The sequence below is a fragment of the Musa acuminata genome, chromosome BXJ1-6, assembly GCF_036884655.1.
Source record: "Musa acuminata AAA Group cultivar baxijiao chromosome BXJ1-6, Cavendish_Baxijiao_AAA, whole genome shotgun sequence".
In the NCBI taxonomy this organism is placed as follows: Eukaryota; Viridiplantae; Streptophyta; class Magnoliopsida; order Zingiberales; family Musaceae; genus Musa; species Musa acuminata.
In genome coordinates this window covers 44,605,966-44,632,500 of record NC_088332.1, presented here as the reverse complement: position 1 = coordinate 44,632,500, position 26,535 = coordinate 44,605,966, and the positions used below count along the sequence as shown (strand labels likewise).

Genomic DNA, 26,535 nt, shown 5'->3' with positions numbered 1-26,535 from the left:
TCTGGATTGAACTGTAAAAAGTTGAGATGGACTCTGATTAGCAACCGAAAGCAATTATTCAATCAGTTGATTTGGTATGGTAGCTCACATGGTGCAAGAATGCATGGAATTATCATCAGTAAATCTCATTCAGCTTATCAAGACTTTTGCAGAATAATTGAGCCCACAAATGCATGGCCATATAAATAAGAATGGATATTTGCAACAATAAACACATCATTTGTAAAAGCAGAAAGTATCTGATAAACTGATTCTATGAAGATCATGGACAATTACCAGTCCTTTTTCTCTCTCTTTACGCAGCCTTGGGACTTCATCAGCTTTGGCACCAAAGAGAAAGAAATTGTCTTCTCCTATCTCTTCTCTAATTTCGACATTGGCACCATCTAAAGTCCCAATTATGATGCAACCATTTAGCGAGAACTTCATGTTGCTAGTCCCACTTGCTTCCATGCCTGCTGTGCTGATGTGCTGAGATAGCTCACTGCCAGGAATGAGAATCTCAGCCACAGAAACATTGTAGTTTGGAATGAAAACGACCTGGAGAATGACAAGGGAACTGTAAATAAGATCCTCTCCCAGAACCATCACTGCTCTCTGTGTGGAACTTGGAGTCGTCTAAACAATCACTAAAAATGAAACTCCATTGTTAGTGATGTTCTTTTTACCAATTAGACCCCAATGGCACAAAGCAAAACTGTATGGAGTTTGACCATTCTTGACCCCAAGAAGAGAAAATCAAAATAAGTTGTACAAATATCAAACCACCGTACCTTCAGATAGTTGTTCACTTCAGGATCATTGTTGACCACTGCACCAACATCATTAACCAGCTTGACGATTCTTTTCGCGTTAGTATATGTTGAAAATGCTTTTCCACCGATCATGACTGTCCTTGATGTCATTTTATTTCTCTCTTCAACAGTCATTTCCTAGGATACAAAGTGCCAAAAGTCATATGAGACAATCTAAAGAAAAGTCTGCAACTCACTCCAGATTTATCATTGAAAAGGTGTCCATCTGGAGAATGAAATGCAGCTGGACCAACTTACTTCAACGTCATGCTGAAGCAATTAGTACTTTCTAACATGTTGCTAAGAGTTTACCTGAATAGCTAATTATTTGGTTTCAACAAGCCCAGTCACAATTCATAATTTAATCATCTGGACACTACCTGGTTGATGATAGTGGAGTTATGTACAGAGACAAAGTACAATTGCATCAGTTTTGCATGTCACCTATTGATAGTGTTTAAAACATAAGTAGATTCAGCACTTTTTTGAGGCCTTCTAATGCATGCCTCCCGTAGTGAATTTGAGGTTCAGATCAACATTTGTACCTTTAGTTTCTTGTATCTGTAGACTGTTCCCAGAATGTTCAGAAGCTGTCTTTTGTATTCATGGATCCGCTTAACCTGTATGTCAAAGAGGCTATTGGGATCAATGGTGACACCAGTAACATGCAATACATACTGTGCCAGGCGTTGTTTGTTCGCCATCTTGGCTGAAGCCCACTCAGCATGCAATTCCTCATTGCCAGCAAACTGTTAAAAATATCAGCAGATTATGTGTTTGGTCAGAATTCGGATGCACAGAGCATATCATGAAAACAAACATTGCAACATACGTACTTGACGGAGACCAGAAAGGAGGTCAAAATTTGTAATCCATTCATCTGTTTTAAGCCATTTGGTGATAATGTCACTTAACTCGGGGCTACAAAACCGGATCCATCGACGAGGTGTAATTCCATTAGTTTTATTCTGAAACTTCGTAGGCCATATGGAAAAGAAATCTGCAAATAACTCTGACTTCAGAATGTCACTGTGTAACTGGGCTACTCCATTCACCTGCATATATTTTTATCAAACTTACTCACAAATATCATGGTAACCAAATAAACTGACATGCAATAACAAGCCATAATGTCCCAACTTGTATCAAAGAAACTGATATTCACCAGGAACATGAAGGTAAAATATTGTAGACCTCATGAGCTAATTGAGTTGATAAAGGGTAAAATAATGTTAAATAGCTAAAAGTTTTTGCCTTCTTGATCAGCACAAAGCCTGTCACTATTAGATCATGAATCCCAGCTATCAAACAGCAGCAGTTGAGAATTTAAATGACTCATTTCAAAAGGAACTTCATACCGTATGAGAAGACACTACACACAAATTTGCCATCCGCACCACAGGTTTAAGAGGATTGGAGCTATCTAAGATTTGCATAGCAGGGAGTTTGCTCTCCATGGCATTTAAAGAGGAGCGAATCATTGCCATAAACTGCAAAACCAGAATACTACAACACATTAACTTAAGGTTACAGTGAAATGGAGATAGAAGCAAACAGAATCAGAATACCCGCTTATCGATCTCTTCAATGATTTCCATATGTCGTGGAAGAAGCTTATACATTATAGCTTGGGGCCATTTCTCCAGTGCCTCGGGAAGAACAGTGTGGTTGGTATAAGCGACAGTTCTGAAGCAAAATTTTGAAGAAAATCTAGGTCAAGAGCATTGATAAAAGCATCATGGCAAAAGCTTTACAACACCTTGTCGTAACATAAATGAAATTACTAAACACACCTTGTTGTCACATCCCACGCCTCATCCCAGCCAAGTCCCTCATCATCCATGAGCAATCTCATCAGTTCTGGTATGGCAAGTGTTGGGTGAGTATCATTCAGTTGAACAGCAACCTTGCTGGGGAATTCAGACCACTTCCATGTCATGTTTCCTGACCTCCTCTCCTTAAATCTCATTATGATGTCCTGCATAGTTCACCAAAGTAGTATCAAGGAAGCAGACAGAATTGCGAAGTGGTTTTGGTAACCTCATACAACCACAGTATGTCATGACCCGAGCCTGATGAGCTAATTGGCCTATCAACTTCGTTTGGTCTAAACTACTGATCAAAATGCTTAAACTGAAGTTGATAGTAGTACACTCATCAGACCCTTATAAGTCAATCTTAATCTTGCCCACTCCCGTTGTGGGACTAATCGGGGGTGTTACACAGTAACTTCAAGGCAATTAGCCTATAAGCAAAATGCAAACTAAAGGAACAGCATGAACAATCTTCTTCTGCAAGTATAGTATTTTCCTATTTTCAATGTGCTAGAACCAAGATAAGTTCTCCAAGAATCAACCTACACGGTTGCAGAGGTGGGTGTGCACCCCTGGTCATCACTAAAACTCAAAGTCTGTGTGGCCCACTTATTCATTTATGACCAAAATGACACACAAGATTCACTATCTACCACCCATTAAAATGGTGGAGACAAGAAACTAGTCTTTCCCTGCGTGTCACTGGCAGAATATATGACAATCAATGTCAGTGAGCCATGTATGATAATGCAATAAAACCAAAGTCTCAATGATTTTCATTAGATGGCACCTAATCAAAGAATACTACAGATCAAGCAGTTATATTTAACAAACCTGCAATGATGCACTGCAGAGGAAAAATTGTTGCTTCAGTCGCAGCATTTTCCCATTTTCTGTAGCATCACCGGGGTACAAAACTGCACATATCTGCAACCAAAATTAAACTGGTCAAGGCCTTCTCAAGTGCCTACTATAAATTGATGCAACTAACACCAACTGAATTTTTCATAATTTCAAATGATTAGATGTTGTAGAGACCAAATCCATTTAAACTACTTAATCTTAAAGCCCCAGAGAACTTACTATCATAAATGTATGCAAAAGAACCACAAAGAATCACCAACATATATCATTTGAAAAGAAACATGTAAAGAACCACAAGCTCATAGGTCTTTGAGTTTTTCTGATGACATGTAAAACTTAGTTTAGCTTAAGATGATGAGGCCACACTATCCAGTCTATATTGGTGACTTTTGTATAGATAATAAAAGTTATACCTGCTGTGCTCTTGAGTGAAGCTGAGAAGCTGATTCATATTGTCCCTCGTTAAACTGAAACAAATTGAAGTCTTCAGCACTAGCCTTTGCTTCCCAAAGGCGAAGACTAATGGTATTTTTTGTCTTGTATCCAGGTATTGGTACATCATATGCCAATGCCTGTATTATCTCTCCTCCAACCCATTTGCGACTTAAAAATGACAAGAAAAATATAAGCACATCAGTGACAGATACCAGTGTGTCTTTGTTGGACACCAAAAAAGAAGGGCATAGATTGGTAGATAGAAAGAGTTCTCTACAAAATTCAACAAAAGAAATTCCATGCTTCATCTCAACAATCTGCAAACTCAATTCAAAATTCAATTTGTGCTTCTTTCATGCACTCCATATTGACCATACAAGGCCACTCAACATTCATCATAACCTTGATGTATTTTTGAATAAGAAGCAAATGAAATAATGACATCAAAGGGCCAGAATTCTCAAAGTAAGTAGAAATTGTAGCATCACTTTTAACTGCTTCAGAGAAACAAAGTGCCAAAGTAAATGCACTTACGATCCTGTGGGGGAGATCTCGACATGGCCAAAAAATCTGATAGGATACACAACATCATGCCTGACAACCTCCCATGGACTGAACTTCTGTCAAAGTGAACATCAACAGACACCAGTTTTTTCACAAGTCTTTTATGATAGTAAAAAATACAAAGAGCTATAAGAGCAAAAAGTACCTCAAGCCAATCTTCAGCTACCTCTTCTTGGCCCTCCTTAGAGATCCGTTGCTTAAATAACCCATATCTATATCGTAGACCATAACCCCAAGCAGGTAAGTTTAATGTTGCCATTGAATCTAGAAAGCAAGATGCAAGTCTTCCCAAACCTCCATTTCCCAATGCTGCATCTTTCTCCTGCAAAGGCATGTCGTATGTAATTTCCAAGATAAAATAATGACGACATACCAGTGCCTCGATACAGTCTGTGAAATTTTCATCCATGATGATAATTGTCAATATATAAAGTTCTGCATGACAGAAGGAAACGATAACGAGGAAACTAACAAAGGTATGGTCTTCAAACATAAACAAGTAAATTCTTTGCCACTGGAAGCATACAACAGCAACATTTTCCATGAATTACTCAAAAAATTGAAAACAATTACTGCATGGAAACGCATATCCATGGTATATTCTTGGCAGCATGTTCAAAATGTCAGGGATTGATTATTGGAAAAAATGAATATACTAAAGCGGTTACATTAAAGAAGTAGCAATAAGATGATAGGAAAACAATAAAAGAAAGTTGCAGTGTCATGAAGGGAAGTTGCTTTCAACATGCTTTATATGTAAAATAATAAAGCTCACTTTGAGCATCAATTCAAGAGAAGATAATAATTGAAAGTTAAAGGAGCTTAATGTTGTCCTTTACTTCTAGGTTTAAGCATATTGTAGATTGAATAGAAATGGTCAGCTGTTGACAGAAACTTTCCTGATGCATATACTCGATGTCTTCTTTCTTCAAAAATATTTGCAAGGTAAAGCAATGCCTTATATCCAGATGGGCCTCTACTATAGATTGCCATTTAGATTATCTGCTTTGAAATTGAGAAATCCAGTATCATGACCACAATGTTACATAACTATAGTCTTTCCAGGAAATTCTATAGTAGCTGCTGTCAGAGAAAATGCATTCCTCTCTTTCCCTTCACCTTGGGTCTCAAAGAGGGTTTTATTACTCATCTTTCTTCATTCCTGCTGTAGATGAGTAAATTTCATAGTTTCCATCAACAGAATTTCCAGTTGCATATTGCGTAAATAGAACTTCAATTAGATTTTAGATGTGCAGATGATGTTTCTGTAAAATAGCATTTACTTGTTAATTTCTAAAAGAATTGGGTTTAGATGATGCCACTAACAATTATCTGAACTTTGTCCATGATTGATAGTTGCAAAGTCCTAAACGATTAAGATTTTTGAGAATTGAGAATAACAGGAGTGGGAGCCTATTTATGTCACTATACCAAGTAGATAAGTTAAAATCTCAGGTTGTGATTAAGAATATAAACCCCATCCCCATCCCATAGCATCCCTCCTCTTCGTGATTCCATTCTCCTCTCTCTCTCTCTCTCTCTCTCTCTCTCTCTCTCTCTCTTTCATCTTATTTATGTGTAACACCTCTCCAATATTAAGACGGCCTAAGGATTGACAAGAATGTGAGGACTGACCGAGGAGATAGTACCTGCTCAACAATTTCTTCAAGTTCGTGACCCAATTTATTTAAAGCGTCAGCATATGCACCCGACGCTCCAAGATTTCCGATGGCGTTAGTCAGAGCACGACCCTGTAGGTACTCCATCGACAAGTAATATGTCTGCTTGGGGTCAATTCTGTGAAAATGGAGGTAAGTCTCGTTCCACCTCTGCAAACCGTACCGCCAGATGATCAGCAAACTCAAGGATGATGAGTACCAGTCCCCTAAGGGCTCACCTGAATCAGGAGATCAAGAACGCTTTCTGCGGTGGCATAATAAGCTTGCTCTGGATCAAACTTGAGAGGGGAAAAGTGAGGGCTATAGCGAGCATGGTAGGCGATATTGGACGCGATCTCCGACGATTCTTCTGCCAAAGGATGGGCGATAGCGGGAACCTTTGTGGCATTGGTTTCTTTGGTAGTTGCCATGGGAAAGCTCCCTAAAGAATCCATAACCACGACATGTGAGCTCAGCAATATGTATCTCAATTATAATTTTAGATGTTCTAAAGTATTTCTTGTATTTTGCTTTTCGACAAAAGCTTCGAATACGGATTAAGACCCGAAAAAGGAAAGAAGGAAATGGCCGGCTACGATATAAAGAACTCGAATCATCAGAAAACACAATGAAGTTGGAATGGATTATAAACAATCAAAATCATACCACGCGAACTGAGAGAAAAAAAGAAGAGGAAAACAGAATTGAGTTGGAAGAGAAGTAACCACTGTGTCCGACAGCCGAGTGAGGCCACAAAAACTCGAGAATGGGGTTCGCCTCTCTTCGCGAAGGCGCGGCCTTCAATCAAAAGAGCCTACTAATCCTAGGCGGTGAGTCACGTGCGGGAAGCCGGGGATCCAAGATGAGAATGCATTGAAGGGGGAAAAAGAATGGTCACCCGAGGAGGAGAAAAAGAGATGGAAGCGAGATATTTTTTGTGCAGCGTCCGTGACTCAATGAAAAGGCGAAAGACGTGGGGTCCCGGGAACGAACGGTTTCAGAGAGAAGCGGACAAAAGTGGCGGATTTTGGCGTATTGTGAAGGGGCAGAAGCCTTCGATAAAAGAAAAAAAATATATCGAGAAGTAATGAGGGGTGACGGGAAAGAGAGATGGCTGATGAAAATATCGAAGTTTCTCTAATCAGAAAAAGAAGATACGGAACGAGTGCGATTATGAATCAAGCACTGCACGAGTGAATCAGATATTTATTTTTCTTTTCCTCCCGATAAAGGGTAAAAAAGAACAATAGGATATTTTGGATGCTCAAAACGTGAAAAATTGGACCTACTGCTATTTCTGGTGGTAGTTGACACGGGGACCGTGACTTGAACGGCTTTAGATATGAACCGTTCGTTGCAATAAGAGTTGTCATATCGATCGTGTGTGTATATATATGCTGATGTCTTGAGTGGATGTATTGTATCCGAGGAAGCGAATAGATACATCGTGCGTGTCCGGTTAAGCTTGAGTCGGGTTTGGGCTGACCTGATCATGGTAGGCTGCTTTTAATCAGTCATGGGCTGACCCGAACAAGATAGGTCGGGTTTGATTAGGCGTAGGTTGACCCGACCAAAGTGGATCGGGCTCTAGTCAAATTTGTGTGATCATGACTGACCAACGCTTATTATAGTTTAATTATTAATATTGACGTCAAAGCATGTACGGTCTGGTAATAGAGATGGAAAACTCCCTAAGGAAAAGATTTTACCACCAGGTTGTGTTTCAATGGCATCCAATTACAGTCATCTTCTTGCAACAACCGACTTACTCCCAACATGAAAAGGTCAGGTAGCATCCCACTCAATCAAGTCGAGCTTCGGCTGACTCGAAGGAACGGTGCAGTCGACACAAAGCTGTGATCGACTTAAGAACGATGTAAGGATGATATAAACACAAGGCCAACTGAAGACGTCCCAGACGTGTGATCGATTTGATGGTGTAGTCATATTTTAAAGGCACGCATGATTTGAGAAAATGATAGTTTTGAGGGGTACAATCGCATTAACAATTCGACCGTCTTAAGGACGCAATCAATTTAACAACAAAGAAGATTTGACAATGTAACCAACGATGCGACCTTCTTAAAGATATAATTTGATGATGCGGCCTTCTTAAAGACATTGTTCTTCAAGGTACGATCAATTTGAAAACATGATTGTTTTGAAAATGTCTTAAAGGCGACCGATTTAATGATGCTAACTTGAAGACACAACTACCTTGAGTGAGACCACCTCGAGGAAACAACCGACGTGAAGAGGTTAACCGAGTCAACGTCGACTCGGACGAGCATGGGTGAGAGTATCTTTCGGCACATTGTGCCAAAAAGAAACTCGTAATTGTATGGATCATGAAGCTTTCAACCGCACAAAAGAAAACGTCATACTTACTTGCTACCGTCGACCTGAGCTGCTTCTGCAAATGACCGAGCATCCATGTTTCCAGTGCTTCCGACTGTTTAGACAACGAGAACTTTGCTTTCTTGCAGCCATATAAAGTGCAAATACTTGAAGATAAGTACAATTTGGGAACTGAACAGTTAGCATAAAGTTTATGGAACAAAAAAACCAAAGTAAAATAAGCCTGTAACTTATGGATCGTACCTCAATAACCCTTCTTCTTGGCTGAGACATTGTATGGATACGTCAAGCTAGCTTGCCATCATTAAATGGAACTCCACTGCAACTGTTGATGATGATATGAGGCCACAAGAAGTATATACGAAGATACTAAGAAACTGATACAGATTTAGAAAACGAGATGATATCAAGGAAAAAAAGATTAGCCAATAGCCATATAATATTTTGGGAGCGCAGGAAAGCCTTAATATATAGAATAAAGTCCACAAGTTTTCAGGTTCAGCATAAACACTCGAAGAACAGAGGAAGAATAATAACTTTAAAGACGAGCATTGGCATATCAACTTCATTTTTGGAATAATAATAATAATCAGGGGCTTCATTAATTAGAAGTATTACAGCCATAGATATTACATATACTATTATCCCCAGAAAATTAGTTCAGAATCACACAAAATAAGTCATACATTACAGGCTGCAAGACTTTGGTCACTGAACCAAAAAGAGTAGAATAGAAGAATAGTAAATCATATCAATTTTTCTTTGTTGTGCAGATGCTCATTATCCGATAAAATTGTTCAATATCACAAACAAGTTAACAAGGACATGAGATTCATGAAATTTCATATAAATGATATATAGCATTGGTGAATGATTAAGATTATATTTATGAAACAAATCAGGCATGTCGAGCGTAACACTGTTTCTTGGTACTATAGTTCGCCTCATGTTGACCCCCTCAACTTCCAGAGGATTCCTAAACCCTAATTCCATTTATCTTGAAACAGAGGAGGAAAGAAGTTACCTAGACCATGCTGGCGAAGGACTCGATCCACCCATGGGCCGCGGAAGGCATTCGATCGGAATGTCAGAGGGCCAAGGCTGACCCCAGCGTGGAGACCTTCGCCCTCTCAGACGAGAGGATCTCCAAGAAGCTCGAGGCCGGTGGCTCGCTCTCTTCCAAGAACTCGCCCGAATCGCCCGTTGTTGGACGAAACCATGTTCGGAATGAGAGAAGGGCGTCCGAAGCCAAGGAATTCGAGAAGACGTGACGAATTCGAAGAAGCTCGGGCTCCATGGCTCGTTCTCTTCAAGGATAACCCCTGAAGCCCGTCCTTGGGCCCTAGCTGGAGGAGATCGAGCCCTCTCGGACGCGAAGAATTAGAAGAAGCTCGGGCTCTGCGGTTCCCGGTTCAAGAACTCGCCGGAGAGCCGTTCTTGGATGAAACCGTAGCGGGAGGAGACGAGAGTCGGATCCGCGGCTTGTGCTTCCAAGAACTCGCCGGAACCGCCACGGGAGTTTGCGAAGCAAAGAACGCGAGGAACTCGAAGAAGCTCGGCCTCCGCGGCTCGTGTTCCTCCAAGAACTCGCCGGAAGCGTCTTTCTTGGACGAAACCCCGGCGGGATGAGAGAAAAGCTTGCGAAGCGAGGCCCTGCTCCGCGAGGCCGCCCTCGAGACCTTCCCAAAAGAGAGAGATAACAGAAGGGTGGTCAGGCTCATCGACCTTTATATAGGGGTAGGTGGGGGTGAATTGCGCGGGGTTTTCGAATTTACTAGAAACATTTTGTGATGCTTTGTGCTGATTCAATAACATAAAACGGAAAATATTTCTTGTTTCGCAAATTTACTTGGAAAATTGTTTTTTGGCTTATCAAAGAACATTCCTTTCTTTATTTTTTGAATACAGTATCTTTTATATTCAAATTTTGATATTATCTCTAAAATATTATGAGCTCATTTCTCACTCTCTCAATTTCGCTCCATCTATTTTTATCTCTCGAACCAAATCAAAGGGTTGTGTAATTGGACCAATCATGAACTCCAATACTTATTTTCCTATTAATCTCATACCAAACCTGATTAAAATGCATTCATGATTCAAATAGGTCAACTAAGATACAGCAAATGATTCGACCACTATTGTTATCATTTACCATTCGAATAACAATGGATAAATATCTATAAATTCCATCCTATTTGAATCTAAATTTGACTAACCATTCAAGAACTTCAAACTCAGAATCCAAATCCGACGCATATACTTACTGTTACTCAAATTTGTTTCAAGCCTGATTAGAACTCATTAGAATCCAATTCAATTCAAATAAGGCTGCAAAGTCGACTACAAAATTTCCAACCCTTTTTTCTCTCATTTAGCATTTTTCTTGGCCAAAACAGCCAGCCATCAGAATCATCATCTCAGCTTACTCTTCGCTAACAGAGCGAGCAATTTGAGTCGATCTATCAGTCACTAGAAAATTCACAGCATTAGTCTTAACATGTCACTAGTGTTACTTGCATGTGTAAGAGATAAAAGTCCACCAGAGAAGTTTCTTTCCGGAAAGAATTCTTGCAACAAGGAAAGCACAACATGAAAGAGGCTCAGAACTTTACACAAGGGTTTCCCTTAAAAAGGAAAAATAAGTACTGAATCAATTCTACGCATAGAGATATAACCTTCTCGGTTGAAAACCAAAATGATATACTGAATCATTAGTACCACAGTATCAAATATAAGGAGGCTTGCATGCCGCATAATAGCTAATGCTACAAAAGACTGAAAAGTCTAACATCATGAGCAATTTGGCTAAACATACTTAGTATATATTAACTCAGCTAACAGAATGACCAAATAAAATTCAAAAACCTCCGAAAGTGGAGTTAGATACTTATCTTGCTGTCACTTATGTTCAATTGACCTGCATACCAGAAAATTCCAAAAGACTACTAAATGGATGCCAACTTAACATCCAAAATCTTTAAACTTGAAGGTTATTGACAATCATCTTAGCATCTCATCTGGGACAAAGCACTTGGGTTTTTCTAGAAAAGCCTGCAAAACTTACTCATGGCCTTGGGGCTCCTCTCCTTTACCATGCTAGGAAAAATAATATTGTAACAGATAATGCTATATTAAGATTTCTTCACCTTCTGAGACCTATGGTAAAAAATAGAACCATAGGAGGACATCACACTCCACAGTTGGGTTGTCATCACACCTTACAAGCTCAATTTTTTATTCATTTCCGACACAATCAGAGTGTGCATGGACATTGTAGAATTATGAGATTTCATCATGTCAAAAATTAATCATCAAACTGAAAATTCAAGGTTTCAACTGCTAATTTGATTCTCCCATGTGAAATATTATGATAGTTCATGTACATTTATTTTCCATCAGATGGGACAAAAACTAAATGAAATAACATGATTTAGACTGTTGATTTTTGAACAAGCAGATGAATGGGATAGTGAATTTCAAATATGATAGTACCTTATATGGAGAAACACTTGAGGAGGTAGATCAACTTCAATGGGTAGAAATCAAATTTTAAATATCCAGTATGAGTTTTAAAATATCTTAAAAACTGGCTAAGCATCAAGTAGCCCAAGAAGAGCTACTCTCTCTCTCTCTCTCTCTCTCTCTCTCTCTCTCTCTCTCTCTCTCTCTCTCTCTCTCTATCTCTCTCTCTCTACACATGTATAAGCCTTCAAATTGAATGCAGGAACAAATATTAGGCTGCTAAGGTAAAGGACTTTACGCTATTAACACCTGAAGAATCTTGATCATGATTCCTCATCAGTTTTGCCTTTTTCTTTATCACTATTCTTTTCATCCTTCTGGCATCTTCACTGTGTTCATTATCCTCTTCATCTGTGTTGATATGCTCAGGTGTCAATCTACTTTGATTGCTTGTTCGTCGCAGAAGATAGACATTGAAGTAATAATTTATAAGATCTCGTCTACTTCTGGAGATGAAGTACTTCGAGGCAACTTCCCAGAAACAGTTATATCCTGATTCATTTTTTAGTCTCTTAAGTGCATCAAAGCTCATCTGTTCCTCATTTGTCCATAACTGTGAAACTTCTTCACCCATACCATCAAAGCCCCAAGCAAAGAAAGCTTGACCCAGATTATCCTTAAGTTTAAGTCGGGCTTCACTCACATGAGACCTTATGCAGACCACAGATCCTGGAAAGGAACAGGCACAATAATTTAGCTTTCCTTTCCCAATAACTAAATCACAATTTTTCCTGTCATCCCCTTCTGCTGGCCAAATTCGAGTACCCAACCACTTCAAGGTATTCAAATCCTCGTTATAATTAGAAACATCTGTTTCACTGGGTGGGGATGTCCAATCAGGCACATCTGCTTGGAAGTTTGACCCGAATCCAATGCGTTGCCTGCGGGTGCAAAGATGGCGTATACTTTGGTTTGCATTCTGAGCGATCCTTTCAGACCTCCGTTTTGGCTGAGTTGGCACCTCAACAGAACCAAGCTTCCCACTGTTCTTCTTCTGTGATCCTTCAGTGGAAACTCTGCCAGTTCTTAGCTTTCTCTGAAATTTGAAACAATTCAGTTGATGATGGCACCAACCAAGAAAAACACTAATAACATTGAGAACTCAAGAATTCATGAACTATAACCAAAGAAATTTTTTCCAAAAACAACAGACAATTTACTACTGTGATAAAACAAAGAACAAGCAAATGATATTTTAGTGTTTTATATGACCAGAGGATTTTGCAGTAAAATTCATAGCTAGGAATTGACAATTAAGACATATTTTAGTTTCTCACAAATATGTGACTTCAAGAGGACTAAATTGAATTACAATTCAAAATATCTAAAGTAGGAAAGCAGAGAGCAAGCCAAGGATTCATATATTACAGAAGACAATAAACAGAAGCAAATGGAAACATGCCACGAAAGATACCTGATTGCTCACCAGGATCATAAAATTCCAGTAGACAGAGAAATCTTTAATAATGAGAACTGCAAGGCACTTCAGCTAAACAAAGGGCCTTGAAATTACGTCTCTCTCATGCCCAAGTCTAGAACTTAGGCTTGCAGAAATCTGACTCTTGTGCAAAGCAAATCGATCTTATACTATTCACTACATGTGAATCTTGGACAAGGTCAAGTTCGGTCACCACCTATTCTGGACCCACACCCAGACCAAGCAAAGGTAAAATTTGGATGTCAACCTCCCCATTGGAGTGGGTGAATGAATCCAGGTCAATTTCAAGTCAGTTTAGAGCTTGCGTTTCAAGAATCAACTAATTCATAAGGTAAAAGGATGTAGTAGCATATACAATCAAAAGAATAAAAAAAATTAAACAATGAAATTTTTCCCCAAAAAGCAAGAAATAAAAGAAAATTATCATAAAAACAATAAAAAACCTAATAATTTGGGTACACCACGAAATTTTAAAGAGAACGTCAATAGACGCATAAAACCAATCAATTTCTGCCAAGATTAATAAAAGTCAATGAACGCATAGATAAATATATAATTTATATTGTATATTACATTAAAAAAAATAAGTAAAATATAATTTGGTCATGTGCAGGTCTGTGCATTTTCTTTGACCAGTATTCGGAACCCACAAATGAACCTAACTTAGACACACATCCAACCACAGTCTTCGGTCTAGGTCAGGCATGGATGTACATGCTCCTTACAGGCATACAACTGGAAACATTATATACATATATATATCACATAAAATATGAGGATATGTTATCCATATATTTCTTTTCCTTTTCGAATACAATGTAGACATATGCACGAGTCAGGTTGTAAAACATGGTTGTCAATGTCCAGATTACTTCGGATATTGTTCTAAATGAACTTTGGGAAGTCAACTTACCAGCTGAGAAACTAGACCATACAACAATTGTAAGTGGTCTTAGTTTAACAACTTTACACATTCCATATATATTGAATATCTGTGTACATGGTTCATCTCCTTTTTCATGTCGAAGATAGATAATCATAAAAAGTAAACAAACAAGAAGGATAAAAGAGAATTTTATGATTTATTTAAATAACAATAGAAGATATATCCGGATTGGTTAGTGCATTGTTGCACAAGTGATAGATCTCAAGTTCGAGTCCACGTGTGAGCATCATGTATGCCATTTGTTGTAATGAAAATTTATTTTAATTTTTTTTTTAAAAAAATAGAAGATACATCTTGTATTTGTGCAATACCATTTCTCCATCAAAGATAATCTTTTATAAACATTAGACAAAACTTCCAGTAAAGTAAATCTTTCAGAGCTTATTGCTCCCTGTACTATACATGGAGACTAATTCCTGTAAAATAATCTGATCCAAATAGGCCTTTAGTACTTAAAGAAGCATTATTAGGAAATGGTGACGTTCTTCCAGTGTTCCAAAGTCCATAAATGTAGGGATTCCATCTTAAGATTAATTATTTTTAGTAAATAACCATATCAAATCATGGTTTTAGTTATCAATTTGAGTGGGGGGAGACCTCTTCTTTTAGTTTCCCAAAAACTAAAAAAGTAAACCTTTATTCTTATAAAGAAAGATGTTTCGAAAAAGATCATGCTCAAAGCATTAACTTCGTAAGAAACACAAGAAGGGCATCTTAGTTTAAACAAGTGAGAAAACAAGATAATGAACCCAACAAAACCATCATACTGACTGGCAGTTACAAACAAAATTAAGACCTGCTTGACAATAAACAAAGTACAAAAGCACAGACATGATGCACTCGTCCTCGAATTAGCATAAGCAACTAATGGATACGGTGTTGCATAAAGAATTAACAGATATGGAGTAACAAACATACTGACGTCGAACTAGGACCATGGTCATACCAGAAGTATAACATCTAAGCACCTTGACCTATTTAAAAGATAAACAAAGATGCTGATGACAATGACAAAGAATAACCCAAGTATAAGAATTTAATGCTAAAGTGTCAAAAGTTCAAAAGGGAAAACTTGTCATACACAAATCCATGTTTTACAGGACTTGTAGGTAATGACATATCCCATAACCATAAATCCAGTCAAAAACATACTTTCTTAGTCGTTGTTGCTGCAATTCCATGTAATCCATGTCTTACACTGACTTCACTTATACCATCTAATAAAGTGGTTAATGAGATAAAACCTAGAAAAACAATTTTCATGCTTGACAAGTCACTCAGTTTTCCAAGAAAGACTACCATCTGAAGTGCTTGTCTTTTAGCTATGGTCTACGGAATAGAACGATAGGACTACTAAAAATACACAGTAACTTAACCACAGTTGGTTATTTAATTCCCAAGAGAATATCATTTGAAGTGATTAGCAATTAACTCAATCGTGTCAATAAGATCTGTTTCAACCAAATAAAAAGGCTACACAGGTCATCTGCTAATTGGTCCTAACATGGACTTTTCTGGTCATTACTCAGTTTCGTGAATGAAACGACTGCAATTGAGATCTTCGGAACAAAGTCATCACTCGTAGATCCTCTGTGGTGTTTATGTCCGTTGTATTACATGACACCATAAGTATCAGAGGATCATAATGGAAGATAAAAAAAGCAGATTCCGAAATTGGTTACCCAGCAAATGTAGTAATATAATGCATGCTTTCTACAAGGAACAATAAGAGAAATAGTCTACATCCAGTTCATACTAAAACAACGGGAATCAGAAAAGGAGCAACATCAGCAAAAAGTTACCTCGGGAGGAGGAGGAAACTCGCTCCTCCTAGTCGCATCATCCAAAGTCTGAAACAAAGTCTCCCGAGCTCTCAATGCCTGCGTCTCCAACCACTCTTCCTCCGCCGCCGCCATCGACCGGTTACGAGGATCCATAGCCATGCCTCTCAGCAGCGCCAGCATGCCGACGAGTTCCGATCTAGTAGTCTTTCTTGACCCGGAAGGGCTCGGGTCCCCTTCGCGACCGGCCATCCTCTCGGCCGACTGCCTGACAGCGACGTCGGCATCGTACAGGCCGCCCTCGTCCGCGGTGAACGAAATCGGATCCGACGCGTCGGGAACATGCGAGCGGGGGAGCGATTCCGATTCGGGAGACGGAATGGGGAGGAACTGGTGGAACTCCGGGGTAGTCGAGAAGGCGGTCGAGGCGACGGGGATGCGACGGAAGAAGATGCCGCCAAGCCCTTCTTTTTTCTCTTCTTTGTCCTCCTCCGTCGGGATTAGGAGAGGGTCGAGGGTGACGCCGTCGTCGCAAAACGATAAGCTGGTCATCGGGACTACACGTCGCCCGCCTCCGCTCGCACGGGGCTACCGATGGAAGAAGAGATGGATGGAGAGAGTGAGACAGGGAGAGAGCGCGAGGTCGGGGGAGATCAATTTATGGAGAGACCGCCCGAGTCGAAGAAGTTGGCGCCTATTTTTTCATTTCAGCAGACACCTGACAGGCCAATTGAGGACAAGAAATAAGGAGTATGCTTCCGCCTCGGCAGACCACTATCTCCACAATCCATTACAGAAGAAGACATCGAACCATATTCCACACAGCCTTTTGTTCATGATTCCTTTAGCAATTAAAAAATAGTGATGTATTCTTTCCTCTCTACATCAATGTTACACGACATCTGCGTTTACCGATCGGAAAGCGTATGACCGAATTGGGGACACCCACAGCCACATTAATCGGGATAAGGCCTCGGAACTAACTCATGTCCGAAAGGCTACCCGAGCAATTAGGGTTTTGTTTGGAGGAGTAATAAAGCCTGGGTGGGCATGGAAATTAAAGGAAATCCAGCATGAGGGTTACATGTAATCGTTTGATTTAGACAAGCTAAGCTCTACAGAGAGACATGTCTTCCGTAACCTAAGAAACGAAAAAGAAGGGAGAAGAAAATACCAGTCAAACCGTAGAGAAGCATGTAATTTTTGGGCGTCGAAGTGGGAAGAGAGAAGGGGAAACCGAGTATTGTTAACAGCAATAATACAAATATGGCCAAGGAGACGAAAGACTCACTCACACACAGCGGCCGAGGAATTTGGGGGAGCGAAGAGACCCTTCGAACCTTATGAGCTGGTATTATGAGGGGCACACGAGAAATTTGGAGGCGCTAATAAAGAAATGCTACGAGGGCAAGAATTCGGGCGGTCGTCGTCGGAACCTTTTAGAGGCTGTGTTGGTGGAGTCCAAACAATACAAAGGACGGTAATACATGGGTTTTCTTTAGTGTGATTGAAAAGACAATAACACCTAATTCTTGGTTGCAATATTCCGGTCGATACCCGTTGGTTCCGTGTGAAAAAGGCCGCAATGTGTCTCGCCTTGTTTTGCCCATCGGGCGTCGTTGCAGACGATTTTACCATGTTGTCCCCGTGGCTTCGGCCTTAAAATAAGGATGTTGGTTGAATTTACTGGATTGACCTTGGGGCGGTGGGGCTACGACCGAATGCACGAAATCGTATCAAACAAATAAAGTCCTACCGCAGATATCTGACCGTCCATCAAGTAGTCTCGGGAATCTCGACGCCTCCTACATGATTCCTGATCCTGTGGGCATGATCTTAAAGGCCTCTGTTGAGATTCGTGCATGTCCGTTTTATTTCTTTGATTCAAACCTTTTGCGCATTGTTGCACGCACCAATTCGAGTCTTGGGTGACGAGACCGGCAGCGGAGCGGTCCCGATGGCGGCGGCCGAACCTCCTGCCTGCGCTTCCCGCCTCCGCCATCTCGTCGAACTCATCGAGCTCAAAGCGCACAAGGACCCCGTCGCCGCCCTTTCCCACCTTGACTCCCTCGCCGCCCACCATCCCTTCTCATGCCCCTCCCCTTCCCTTCTCTTCCGCCTCCTCCGCGCTGTCTCCGCCTCCGCCCCCTCCCACCTTCCCCGCCTCCTCCGCTTCCTCCGCCACCACCCCCGTTGCCCCCGCTTCTCCGAGGCGGCGGCCCTCGTCGCCCTCAAGGCATTCTCCCGCGCTCTCATGCCCGACGAGGCCCTCCGCACCTTCCGCTCCCTCCCCGACATCTTCCGCTGCACGCCCGGCGTCCGCTCCCACAACGCCCTACTCGACGCCTTCGTCCGCGCGCGCCGCTGGGATGAGGCCGAGTCTTTCTTCGCCTTTTTCTCCGCCCGCGCTCGCGTCCGCCCCAACCTCCAGACCTACAACATCCTCATCCGAGGCCTCTGTGCTCGCGAACAGCTCGACCGGGCGCTGGAGCTGCTCCAAACGATCCGGTCTGGCGGTATCGAGCCCAACCGCGTCACCTACAGCACCCTTATGTGTGCCCTGATCAAAAGAGGTGATTTGGACAAAGCACTCGAGGTCTTCGATGAAATGTGCGATAGGAAGGTGGCTGCCGACGTTGTATGCTACAATGTCCTGATCGATGGGTTCTTGAAGAATGATGAACTCGACAAGGCTATGGAGATGTGGAATCGAATGGTGAGCGACAGGGCAGTTAGTCCGACCGTGGCGACCTATAATGTGATGTTGAATGGTCTATGCAAGCTCGGCAAGTTCAATGAGGTGATGGAGCTGTGGGGTCGAATGGTGGCGAACAGCCACCGTCCTGATTCCTTCACCTATGGAATTCTGATTCATGGATTATGTGAGTCCGGGAATGTGGATGGGGCATCACGAGTCTACACAGAGATGATGAAGAATGGGCTTGTTCTTGACACTGTCACCTGCAATTCTCTGCTTAATGGCTTCTGCAGAGCAGGGAGGTTGGAGGAGTCTTCGAAGCTGTGGGAATCAATGCAAAGTGCAGGGCACTGTAACACTGTCAGTTACAACATTCTGATTAGAGGCCTCTTTGAGAATGGTAGGGTAGAAGATGCTATCATCCTCTGGGAACAGTTGCAGCAGCAGCAACATAAGGCTTTGCGTCCAGATTCAGTCACTTATGGTGTTTTGATACATGGGTTATGTGAGAATGGGTACATTAACAAGGCATTGCAAGTACTGAAGAAGGCAGAAGAAGGTGAAGATAAGATTTTGGATGTCTTTGCATATACATCTATGTTAGATGGTCTCTGTAAAGACAAGAGAATCGATGAAGCTATTTGCGTTTACAATCAAATGGCTAAATGTGGTTGCAGACCAAACTCGCAAACTCACAATGCCCTTATAAGTGGCTTCTGCAGAGTATCTAAGATCTCAGAAGCCGTCCAGTTTTTCAATCAGATGCAAAGCAGTGGTTGCTCTCCTACTATTGTGACATACAACACCCTTATCGGTGGTCTGTGTAAAGCAGAAAGGTTCTTTGAAGCTTCTGTGTTTACAAGGGAAATGATGGAGAAAGGCTTCAAACCTGATACGATCACATACAGCTCGTTGATAGATGGTCTTTGTCGAGATAAGAAGCTTGATGCTGCTCTTGATATTTGGAACAGAGTTTTCAATATGGGAGATGGAGCTGATGTCATTATGCACAACATTATCATTCATGGTCTTTGTTCTGCTGGGAAAGTGGAAGAAGCCTTACGTGTTCATTCTGAGATGAAACGAAGAAACTGCACGCCAACCTTGGTCACCCATAATACGCTCATGGATGGACTTTATGAATCTGGTGATTGTGAAAAAGCATCGACTGTATGGATTGAGATGCTAGAAGTTGGATTGGAGCCAGACATCATCTCTTACAACATAGCTCTCAAAGGCCTTTGTTCATATAACAGGACGTCGGAAGCGGTTCAGTTGTTGCATGATGCCTTGAGCCATGGCATAATCCCATCCACCATTACATGGAGTATACTTCTTAGGGCGGTGATGAAAGAAGGTCCTGCTCAAACATGATGACTATGAAGTTCTGCCTCAAGGTCAGCATTCTATCTCTTCGTTAACTTTTTATTGTGTTTATTTTGTTATTCTGCTGTTAGGTCACATTTACATGGGATACCCCAAAAGTTCTTAAATTCTCAGAATTCATTCCTATAGTCCCACAGCTAAAATCTTTTCCTTCAATGTCATGGATGGAAGTTATGATAATGCTTAGAGGCCATATTAACAATCAGAATAAATTTCGATACATTATTTAATGCATAGAAGGCTCTTTTTTCTGGACATCAATGTTGCACCCATTTCACATTTATATCGTTCCTCTCATATTTTCATTAATGATGTAGCTATCCTTCTTAATGTTCGTTATAAAGACTTGGTACCTGAATTTTCCAAAGCTTCTTGGATACTGCAAGTTATTATTTTGACTTATTCTATCTGAGATATGTTCCCTTTTGTAGGTCAAGTTTACAGTCTACTATTTGGCTTCACCTTGTATGTATGCCAACTATTAATTAACCTCCAATCTAACATTGTCATTAGCAGCTTAATACAGAGACCAGTTTCTGACACATCAAGTTAGCAACCATCTCTGCTTTTCCTTGGCTCAAGTTGCAGCAATATTTTTCTTTAGCATCAGGGTGTGTGACTCAATGTGACTCAATTACACAACTTTCAACACCAACAACAAAGCCGTTTTAAACATTGACTAAACCACCCACCATGGGGCTCAAACCCATGGTCACAAGGTTAAGAGCCTTGCACTCTACCGACTGAGCCGGATGGGCTTGTTCAGTTGCACAAAGTTGGGAATGTATCATCAGAATCACAACTGGATTCAAAAGCAACTTTAGCTTGTATGTAGCAAACTACAAGATATTCTTTCTATGGATTATCTACATGCATCATTTCATCTTCAACTCTGGGCACACAACATGCTGCACCACAATACTGATATCAAATTGGTGAGCTGTTATCTACTCCTAGATATTTGGCTTTTCCTGATATCAAATTAATCGTCAATGGCAGGCTGTTCTCCCAATATGAACCGAGAAAGCAAGCCCGCGCATTATCAGCCAAATGCTGCAAGTTTACACCAATTCAACTTGTAATTATCAAAAAGAGCATTGCAGATCATGGCGGCAAGCAAAGCCATTAGCACAGGGTATACACATTGTTAAATATTTGATCCTTCACTGCTTTTCATAGTGTATCTTATCTTTTGTCAGTCCTCTACGTTCTTCTCTTTCTGAAGATGCCTTTGTCTTTCAAATTCCTCATGAACAAGCATATATCTAGCTATCCCAATCTATCTAAAATCTTCTTTTTTCCATGACCAGCCTGAATATCTTGGCAAATTATGTGAAGGCATGTACCAGACTCTCCAGGTGCTCTAATATCTTCTACAAGCCAAGCAAGAGAGTACTATTATTTATTTAAGAAGGCTTCTCTGGTGTCGGAGACGCTGACATTGGCTTCCTCAAGCTTTTGGAGTGTGTTTTTTCCAGCTTGAATGATCTTGGCATTTTCATCCTCTGCAAATGGACTGGGGAGCAATGTTCATTGACAAGGTGGTGAGAGAGATCCTTTGGATGTTCGAGTGGTGGACTGACTGATTAGTGAAATTTGTAGCTGTTCTTTGCTTTGAGAAGATATCCTAATGCAAGGATAATTGTTGCAATCTTATGGTAAAAAGCCAAGGGATGGTGTTGGCTTGGCAGCATAAGGCTAGGGAGTATCCTCAAAGTTTTGGTCTTCACCTATTTATTTCCCCGGAACACTTCTGATTAGCATGTACGGTGATTAGTACGTATGGTTGACAAATCATTGAATCTGTAACAATTAGTCTCACATCGAAAGTGAATAAGATTAAGATTGATTTATAAGGATACGATGAATGTACTATTATCAATTTTAGCTTAAGCATTTTGGTCAGTGGTTTAGACCAAACGAAGTTGATATGTTAATTAGTCCATCAGGCTCGGATCGTGACATTTGGTATCAGAGTCAACTTAGCATTTGGGTATGATGAGGGGGCTCGAATAGGAAAGGATTACCTAAACGGAATCAGAGGACTCGTCATTATATACTTGACCATTCGAGAACGAAGGATTCCAAGTAGCAACAGAACTAGTGTGAAGTTTACGTGGGATCCAGGTGATGCTTATGTTATGTGCTGCGGTTCTTCTACCAAAGTCTTGCTGCTGTCCAACGTTTCTCGACCATGTTTACAATGACTTGGCAGCTGCAGCTCACATCCGTTTATAAGGACGTGTTGGCCTGTCACTACATGCAGACAAAGTTCTACCACTGAGAGAGAGGGAGAGAGCGAGAAAGAAGAAGATGGGACATGGAGGCCCGGGTTTGGACTTTGATGTTTGCCCTGTGCCTGCCCGCAGATTTCACCGAGGATGGACTCCGCACTACCAGTTCGACGTAAGTATGCGAGACTGGTGACATGCAGCACACATCTTGTTAGGCTCAGTCGAAACTGATCAAAAGAAGGTTTGGGGTGCTCAAAGGACTTGCCTTGGTTGGGCCTGTGCAGGTGGTCATGAGGAATGTGACGCAGCTCTGCTCCACCAAGGCCATCGTCACCATGAACCGGCAATTCCCTGGGCCAACTCTGTCCACGAGGGAGGGCGACGCCCGTGCTCGTCAAGGTCGTCAACCACGTCCGCCGCTACAACGTTACCAGCCACTGGTGAGCCACCACATTCTACTTGTTCCCACTTCGATCATGATCTCCTACCCACACAGGCACAAACACATACCGCCGGCACGGGGTGGGCCGACGGACCAGCCCATAACTACGTCTACAACTTCACCCTCACGGGGCAGCGGGGCACGCTGCTTTGGCACCCCCACGTCCTGTGGCTACGCGCCACCCTTCACGGCGCCATCGTCGTCCTGCCCAAGCTCGGAGTCCCCTATCCCTTCCCCTCACCTCACCAGGAGGAGATGGTCATTCTGGGTAAGAACAACGTAGTGTACATCAATCATGCCAACGATGATTTGGTCAATCCCTTTTAGTTCAAGGGAGTGGTGGAAGTCCGACACTGAAGCTGTGATAAACGAGGCTCTCAAATCCGGCCTCGCTCCCAATGTCTCTTAAAACATTTTGATTGATAATCTTGGAGAGAGGATGTGAAGATGCTGAAGAACGAGAGAAGAGACCCAACACTTATCACCAAGATAGATGCTAAGGAGCCGAGCTAGTGATGTAGTTGGAAGAGGTCAAACGGTACCTTGCTGATTATAGCGAACAATTGAAGATAGTCCAAAACAACAACCGTTACATAGAGGACAAATTGCTACAACTCACCTGAGAGTTTGACTCATTATGGACATATAACTCAAAGCCCGTTAGGCAAGTTGTTGTGACTAATGAGTGGGTCATGAGTGTGATCGAACAGTTGGCTACCCTGAATGAGCAAACTTAGAGTATAGGCAAAAAGCTGAGGGCTCAAAGGAGATATTAGAGACTGAGAGGACCATGATACCAAGGTAAACGATCATCGACTATAAGGCCTCTATCATGTTTAGGAAGGGTCTCGAGAGGTTGGGAGTCACCTTGTATCATTACAAATGCTATATCACCTTAGATTGTTTCAAGATGAGGTATCCTGAGGTAGCGATTAAGGAAGCCACATTCACTAAGTACCTTGAAATTCAAAATGTTTTGATAGGTACCCAAGTCCCTTTCAATAATGACTTTGACTCACCACTTCATCTTGATACTTACTCCGTTGTCTTATTGCATTATGTTGGTTTTCACTATATCATTAAGTTTGTTGTATTTACTTAGTCTTCTGCTTTTGTAGGTCAATTTCTCATCTCGGATGTAGAGACCCAACCGAGTTGGTGTAATATTTTTAAAATAATGAACTCTTTCCTCGACTTATAGTATTTATACCTTAAAAATATTTACTTATTTTTTGGAACTAGCATCAATGACTTGAAAGATTTTATAGGTGTCATACAAGCCAATCACATGAGTGATAATACTTGTAATATACTATGATGATCTCTTTGCTTATTATTACTAGCATTTTATCACATATTATCTGGATGTATATTGTGACATTCTTGGATCTGTGCAATGGGAATCGGATCGTGATGAGATCACGATAATGAGACCGATTCGCTTTTAAACATAGATCCTAAATCATCTCATTCATATGTTACTCGAGAAGAATATCGAGACAACCAGATAGAATGATGCGTTGTATACTCATCCTTATGATGAATGTGACTGATCTCATAATTGCTCACATAAGGACACTAGGGGTATAATACAGGTACTCATTAGAGAATGAGTTCCATGATTGATCCGCTTATAGAATGTTGGATGGTTATTGATACTTGACATTAGACCGTAATTCCATAGTCTTATTTGTATGTTTGGTCCTTAGACTTGAGACACCAAAGTTGTCTTGTATGAGTATTTCATTCTTTGACATCATTCACTCTCAGTATCACGAGATGAATATCTTGTGTGTTCTCGCTCAAATAAAATTCATGGCCAAGGTCATTCGAATTGAGAGAGAATAAGTTCTCTAAAAGAATCCGATTAGAGTGAGACTCGAACAAGATTTCGTATGAGCTTGGCGTTATCATGCTCAATATACGGTCTCTGAGATATTAAATAGATGAGGGATTATAAATATATGGTAAGTATGGACAAACAAGTCCGATGGATTATATCCTCTTATACCATTTGGGAACTATGACATAGTCGCCTAGTACACATATAATCAATGAGTCGAGTGAATTATTATAGAGATAATAATTCACTATATCAGAAGGAGTTCTAGTATGATCAACTCATTGCTAGCTCAGTATCAGGCCTAGAAGGTCATACACATATAGTAGATATTGCGATGAGTAAAGGTGCGGATGTGAAACATCCGCGGAGCCCCAATTTAGATCTTATGGATAAGATCCAATTGGATAATTGGATGAGATCCAATTAAATAAGTTGATAAGATATAATTGGATGATTGGATAGAGATCCAATATGATCCATTAAGGGTTAAGTTGCTTGCACTTTTATAAATAATTCATAGGCTAGAACTTTTAGAGGTCACCCCTCCTATTCTCCTTCACCTCCTCTCCTCCTCCTCCTTGGCTCTAGTAGCCTTGTGATACGTGTGGAGACAACGATCTGAGGAGCATCCACTAGAGAGGAGTACACAAGTTCTCCTTCATTCACTCCATCGGATAAAAAGCACCACCCCCTATACTATTTCAAAGTGATAGTTTTTATCTCATGTGACCTTAATAACTTGATATGGTCATTCATAGTTTCAAGCTAGCTTGCCTCATATTCAATAGGGTCACCGACTTTAGTTTTTCAAAACCCCCAAGTCCCCGTATCCAACTCCCCAAGGGTGAGTATCGTGATTCATACTTGGGTCAAGAGAAGTTTTCGAACTGATCAATTCGATGCCCAAGTAAATAACTCAAGATAGATGAATGCAGTTGCCAATGGTAACTTAGAATCAAACAATCTCTTAAGATTGTAAAGCTTTAACAGCTAGGAACAACGGAACTTACATCGAGGACAGCTTCAACCACGCAATCCTCTTCACGATGGAAGGCACTCCGACTTACACTGCACAACCCGGCCAGAAGGAACCCTTATGACCTTACCACATGACAATGAGTTGGATCGGTGTCATCTTATTCGTCTCCTGAAAGCCAACAAAGAATAAGTTCCCCTCAGATCATTGTTGTATTGCATGATCAAACTAAAAGAAGAGAAAGAATAAAACTACACTACCATCCGAAAATATGCATAAACTTGTTTGAAGAATATGCAACTCTAGAGTGAAATCTCTTTGCCTCTTTTTTCTAAATTTGAAGAAGAGAAAGAATAAAAATTACTCTTTAGGTGTAGCTTTTTGTCTCCTTTTTTTTCACCCTTTATCAGCTTCTTTTGTTTTTCTTATTCCACCTCTTCAACATTTTCCCCATACATTGAGTTAAGATAGTCCACGACCCGACTTGGTGGGTTTCAATTTCTCCGAGTCAAGGATGTCAAACAGGCTCAATATCCTAATGGTGAGCATCTTGATCGTCCCGATGTTCCTGCAAGAGAGCAGGCTGTTATCCGACGCCTCCATCATCAGGAACATGGCCTTCCGCTTGGGGTCCAACCCCCCACCTACGCATGACCGTCACAAACTCCGAGCCGAAGTCCTATACCACGAGGGCATCGACGACGTTGGCGAGAACGGTGGACAGGGCGAAGGTGCTTCTCTATGCGATTGCTTTTGACACTAGTCGCGGGGCTCGGGGA

At 41.0% G+C, this 26,535-nt stretch overlaps 3 protein-coding genes, 1 long non-coding RNA gene and 1 other non-coding gene across 9 annotated transcripts in view; 1 reads left to right on the top strand and 4 right to left on the bottom strand.

Annotated features, from left to right (window-relative positions):
• Positions 1 to 7,033, bottom strand: part of LOC103990191 (alpha-glucan phosphorylase, H isozyme) — a 7,912-nt gene extending 879 nt beyond the window's left edge. Inside the window, exons 1-15 of the mRNA XM_009409259.3 lie at positions 6,855 to 7,033; positions 6,369 to 6,571; positions 6,121 to 6,300; positions 4,617 to 4,793; positions 4,442 to 4,527; positions 3,886 to 4,075; positions 3,443 to 3,535; positions 2,588 to 2,772; positions 2,363 to 2,480; positions 2,153 to 2,284; positions 1,631 to 1,849; positions 1,340 to 1,543; positions 774 to 932; positions 277 to 540; positions 1 to 11 (exon numbers count right to left, since the gene is read on the bottom strand). The exon at positions 1 to 11 is cut by the window's left edge and continues 180 nt beyond it. Of these exons, the coding sequence (XP_009407534.2) occupies positions 1 to 11; positions 277 to 540; positions 774 to 932; positions 1,340 to 1,543; positions 1,631 to 1,849; positions 2,153 to 2,284; positions 2,363 to 2,480; positions 2,588 to 2,772; positions 3,443 to 3,535; positions 3,886 to 4,075; positions 4,442 to 4,527; positions 4,617 to 4,793; positions 6,121 to 6,300; positions 6,369 to 6,560 (2,210 nt within the window). The 5' untranslated portion in view covers positions 6,561 to 6,571; positions 6,855 to 7,033. The remainder of the gene's footprint in view (positions 12 to 276; positions 541 to 773; positions 933 to 1,339; positions 1,544 to 1,630; positions 1,850 to 2,152; positions 2,285 to 2,362; positions 2,481 to 2,587; positions 2,773 to 3,442; positions 3,536 to 3,885; positions 4,076 to 4,441; positions 4,528 to 4,616; positions 4,794 to 6,120; positions 6,301 to 6,368; positions 6,572 to 6,854) is intronic.
• Positions 7,034 to 8,091: 1,058 nt separating this feature from the next.
• LOC135677887 (uncharacterized) lies at positions 8,092 to 10,171 on the bottom strand. Its single transcript, XR_010514767.1, has 3 exons — positions 9,512 to 10,171; positions 8,731 to 8,812; positions 8,092 to 8,608 (listed from the first exon to the last, which is right to left on the bottom strand). It is a non-coding gene; the product is annotated as an uncharacterized LOC135677887 (long non-coding RNA).
• A 1,835-nt stretch (positions 10,172 to 12,006) lies between these two features.
• LOC135677261 (AT-rich interactive domain-containing protein 2-like) lies at positions 12,007 to 17,600 on the bottom strand. Of its 4 annotated transcripts, none has more exons than XM_065189381.1 (3): positions 17,352 to 17,600; positions 16,199 to 16,895; positions 12,007 to 13,048 (listed from the first exon to the last, which is right to left on the bottom strand). In XM_065189381.1, the coding sequence occupies exons 2-3, from the start codon at positions 16,727 to 16,729 to the stop codon at positions 12,224 to 12,226; spliced, it is 1,356 nt and encodes a 451-aa protein (XP_065045453.1). In that variant the 5' UTR covers positions 16,730 to 16,895; positions 17,352 to 17,600; the 3' UTR covers positions 12,007 to 12,223. The 4 variants fall into 4 exon arrangements, with proteins under 4 accessions (XP_065045453.1, XP_065045455.1, XP_065045456.1 ...); XM_065189383.1 differs by having other exon boundaries at positions 17,469 to 17,600; XM_065189384.1 differs by having other exon boundaries at positions 17,473 to 17,600.
• Positions 17,601 to 18,088: 488 nt separating this feature from the next.
• On the top strand, positions 18,089 to 22,120 carry LOC103990194 (pentatricopeptide repeat-containing protein At3g09060). 2 transcript variants are annotated; one of them, XM_065189377.1, is made up of 4 exons: positions 18,089 to 20,272; positions 20,778 to 21,088; positions 21,261 to 21,396; positions 21,572 to 22,120. In XM_065189377.1, exon 1 carries the CDS (start codon positions 18,135 to 18,137, stop codon positions 20,247 to 20,249), a length of 2,115 nt encoding a protein of 704 aa, XP_065045449.1. In that variant the 5' UTR covers positions 18,089 to 18,134; the 3' UTR covers positions 20,250 to 20,272; positions 20,778 to 21,088; positions 21,261 to 21,396; positions 21,572 to 22,120. The 2 variants fall into 2 exon arrangements, with proteins under 2 accessions (XP_065045449.1, XP_065045448.1); XM_065189376.1 differs by lacking the exon at positions 20,778 to 21,088.
• Positions 20,947 to 21,019, bottom strand: TRNAK-CUU (transfer RNA lysine (anticodon CUU)). Its single transcript has one exon. It is a non-coding gene; the product is annotated as a tRNA-Lys (tRNA).
• Positions 22,121 to 26,535: the final 4,415 nt, after the last annotated feature.

Bases quoted from the DNA above. Each gene is read 5' to 3' on its own strand.
- LOC135677261 (XM_065189382.1), bottom strand. From the start codon at position 16,729: ATGACCAGCTTATCGTTTTGCGACGACGGCGTCACCCTCGACCCTCTC. The intron at 13,049-16,198 runs GTAACTTTTTGC...TTCAAATTTCAG, and splicing joins AGTTTCCTCCTCCTCCCGAG to AGAAAGCTAAGAACTGGCAG.
- LOC103990194 (XM_065189376.1), top strand. From the start codon at position 18,135: ATGGCGGCGGCCGAACCTCCTGCCTGCGCTTCCCGCCTCCGCCATCTC.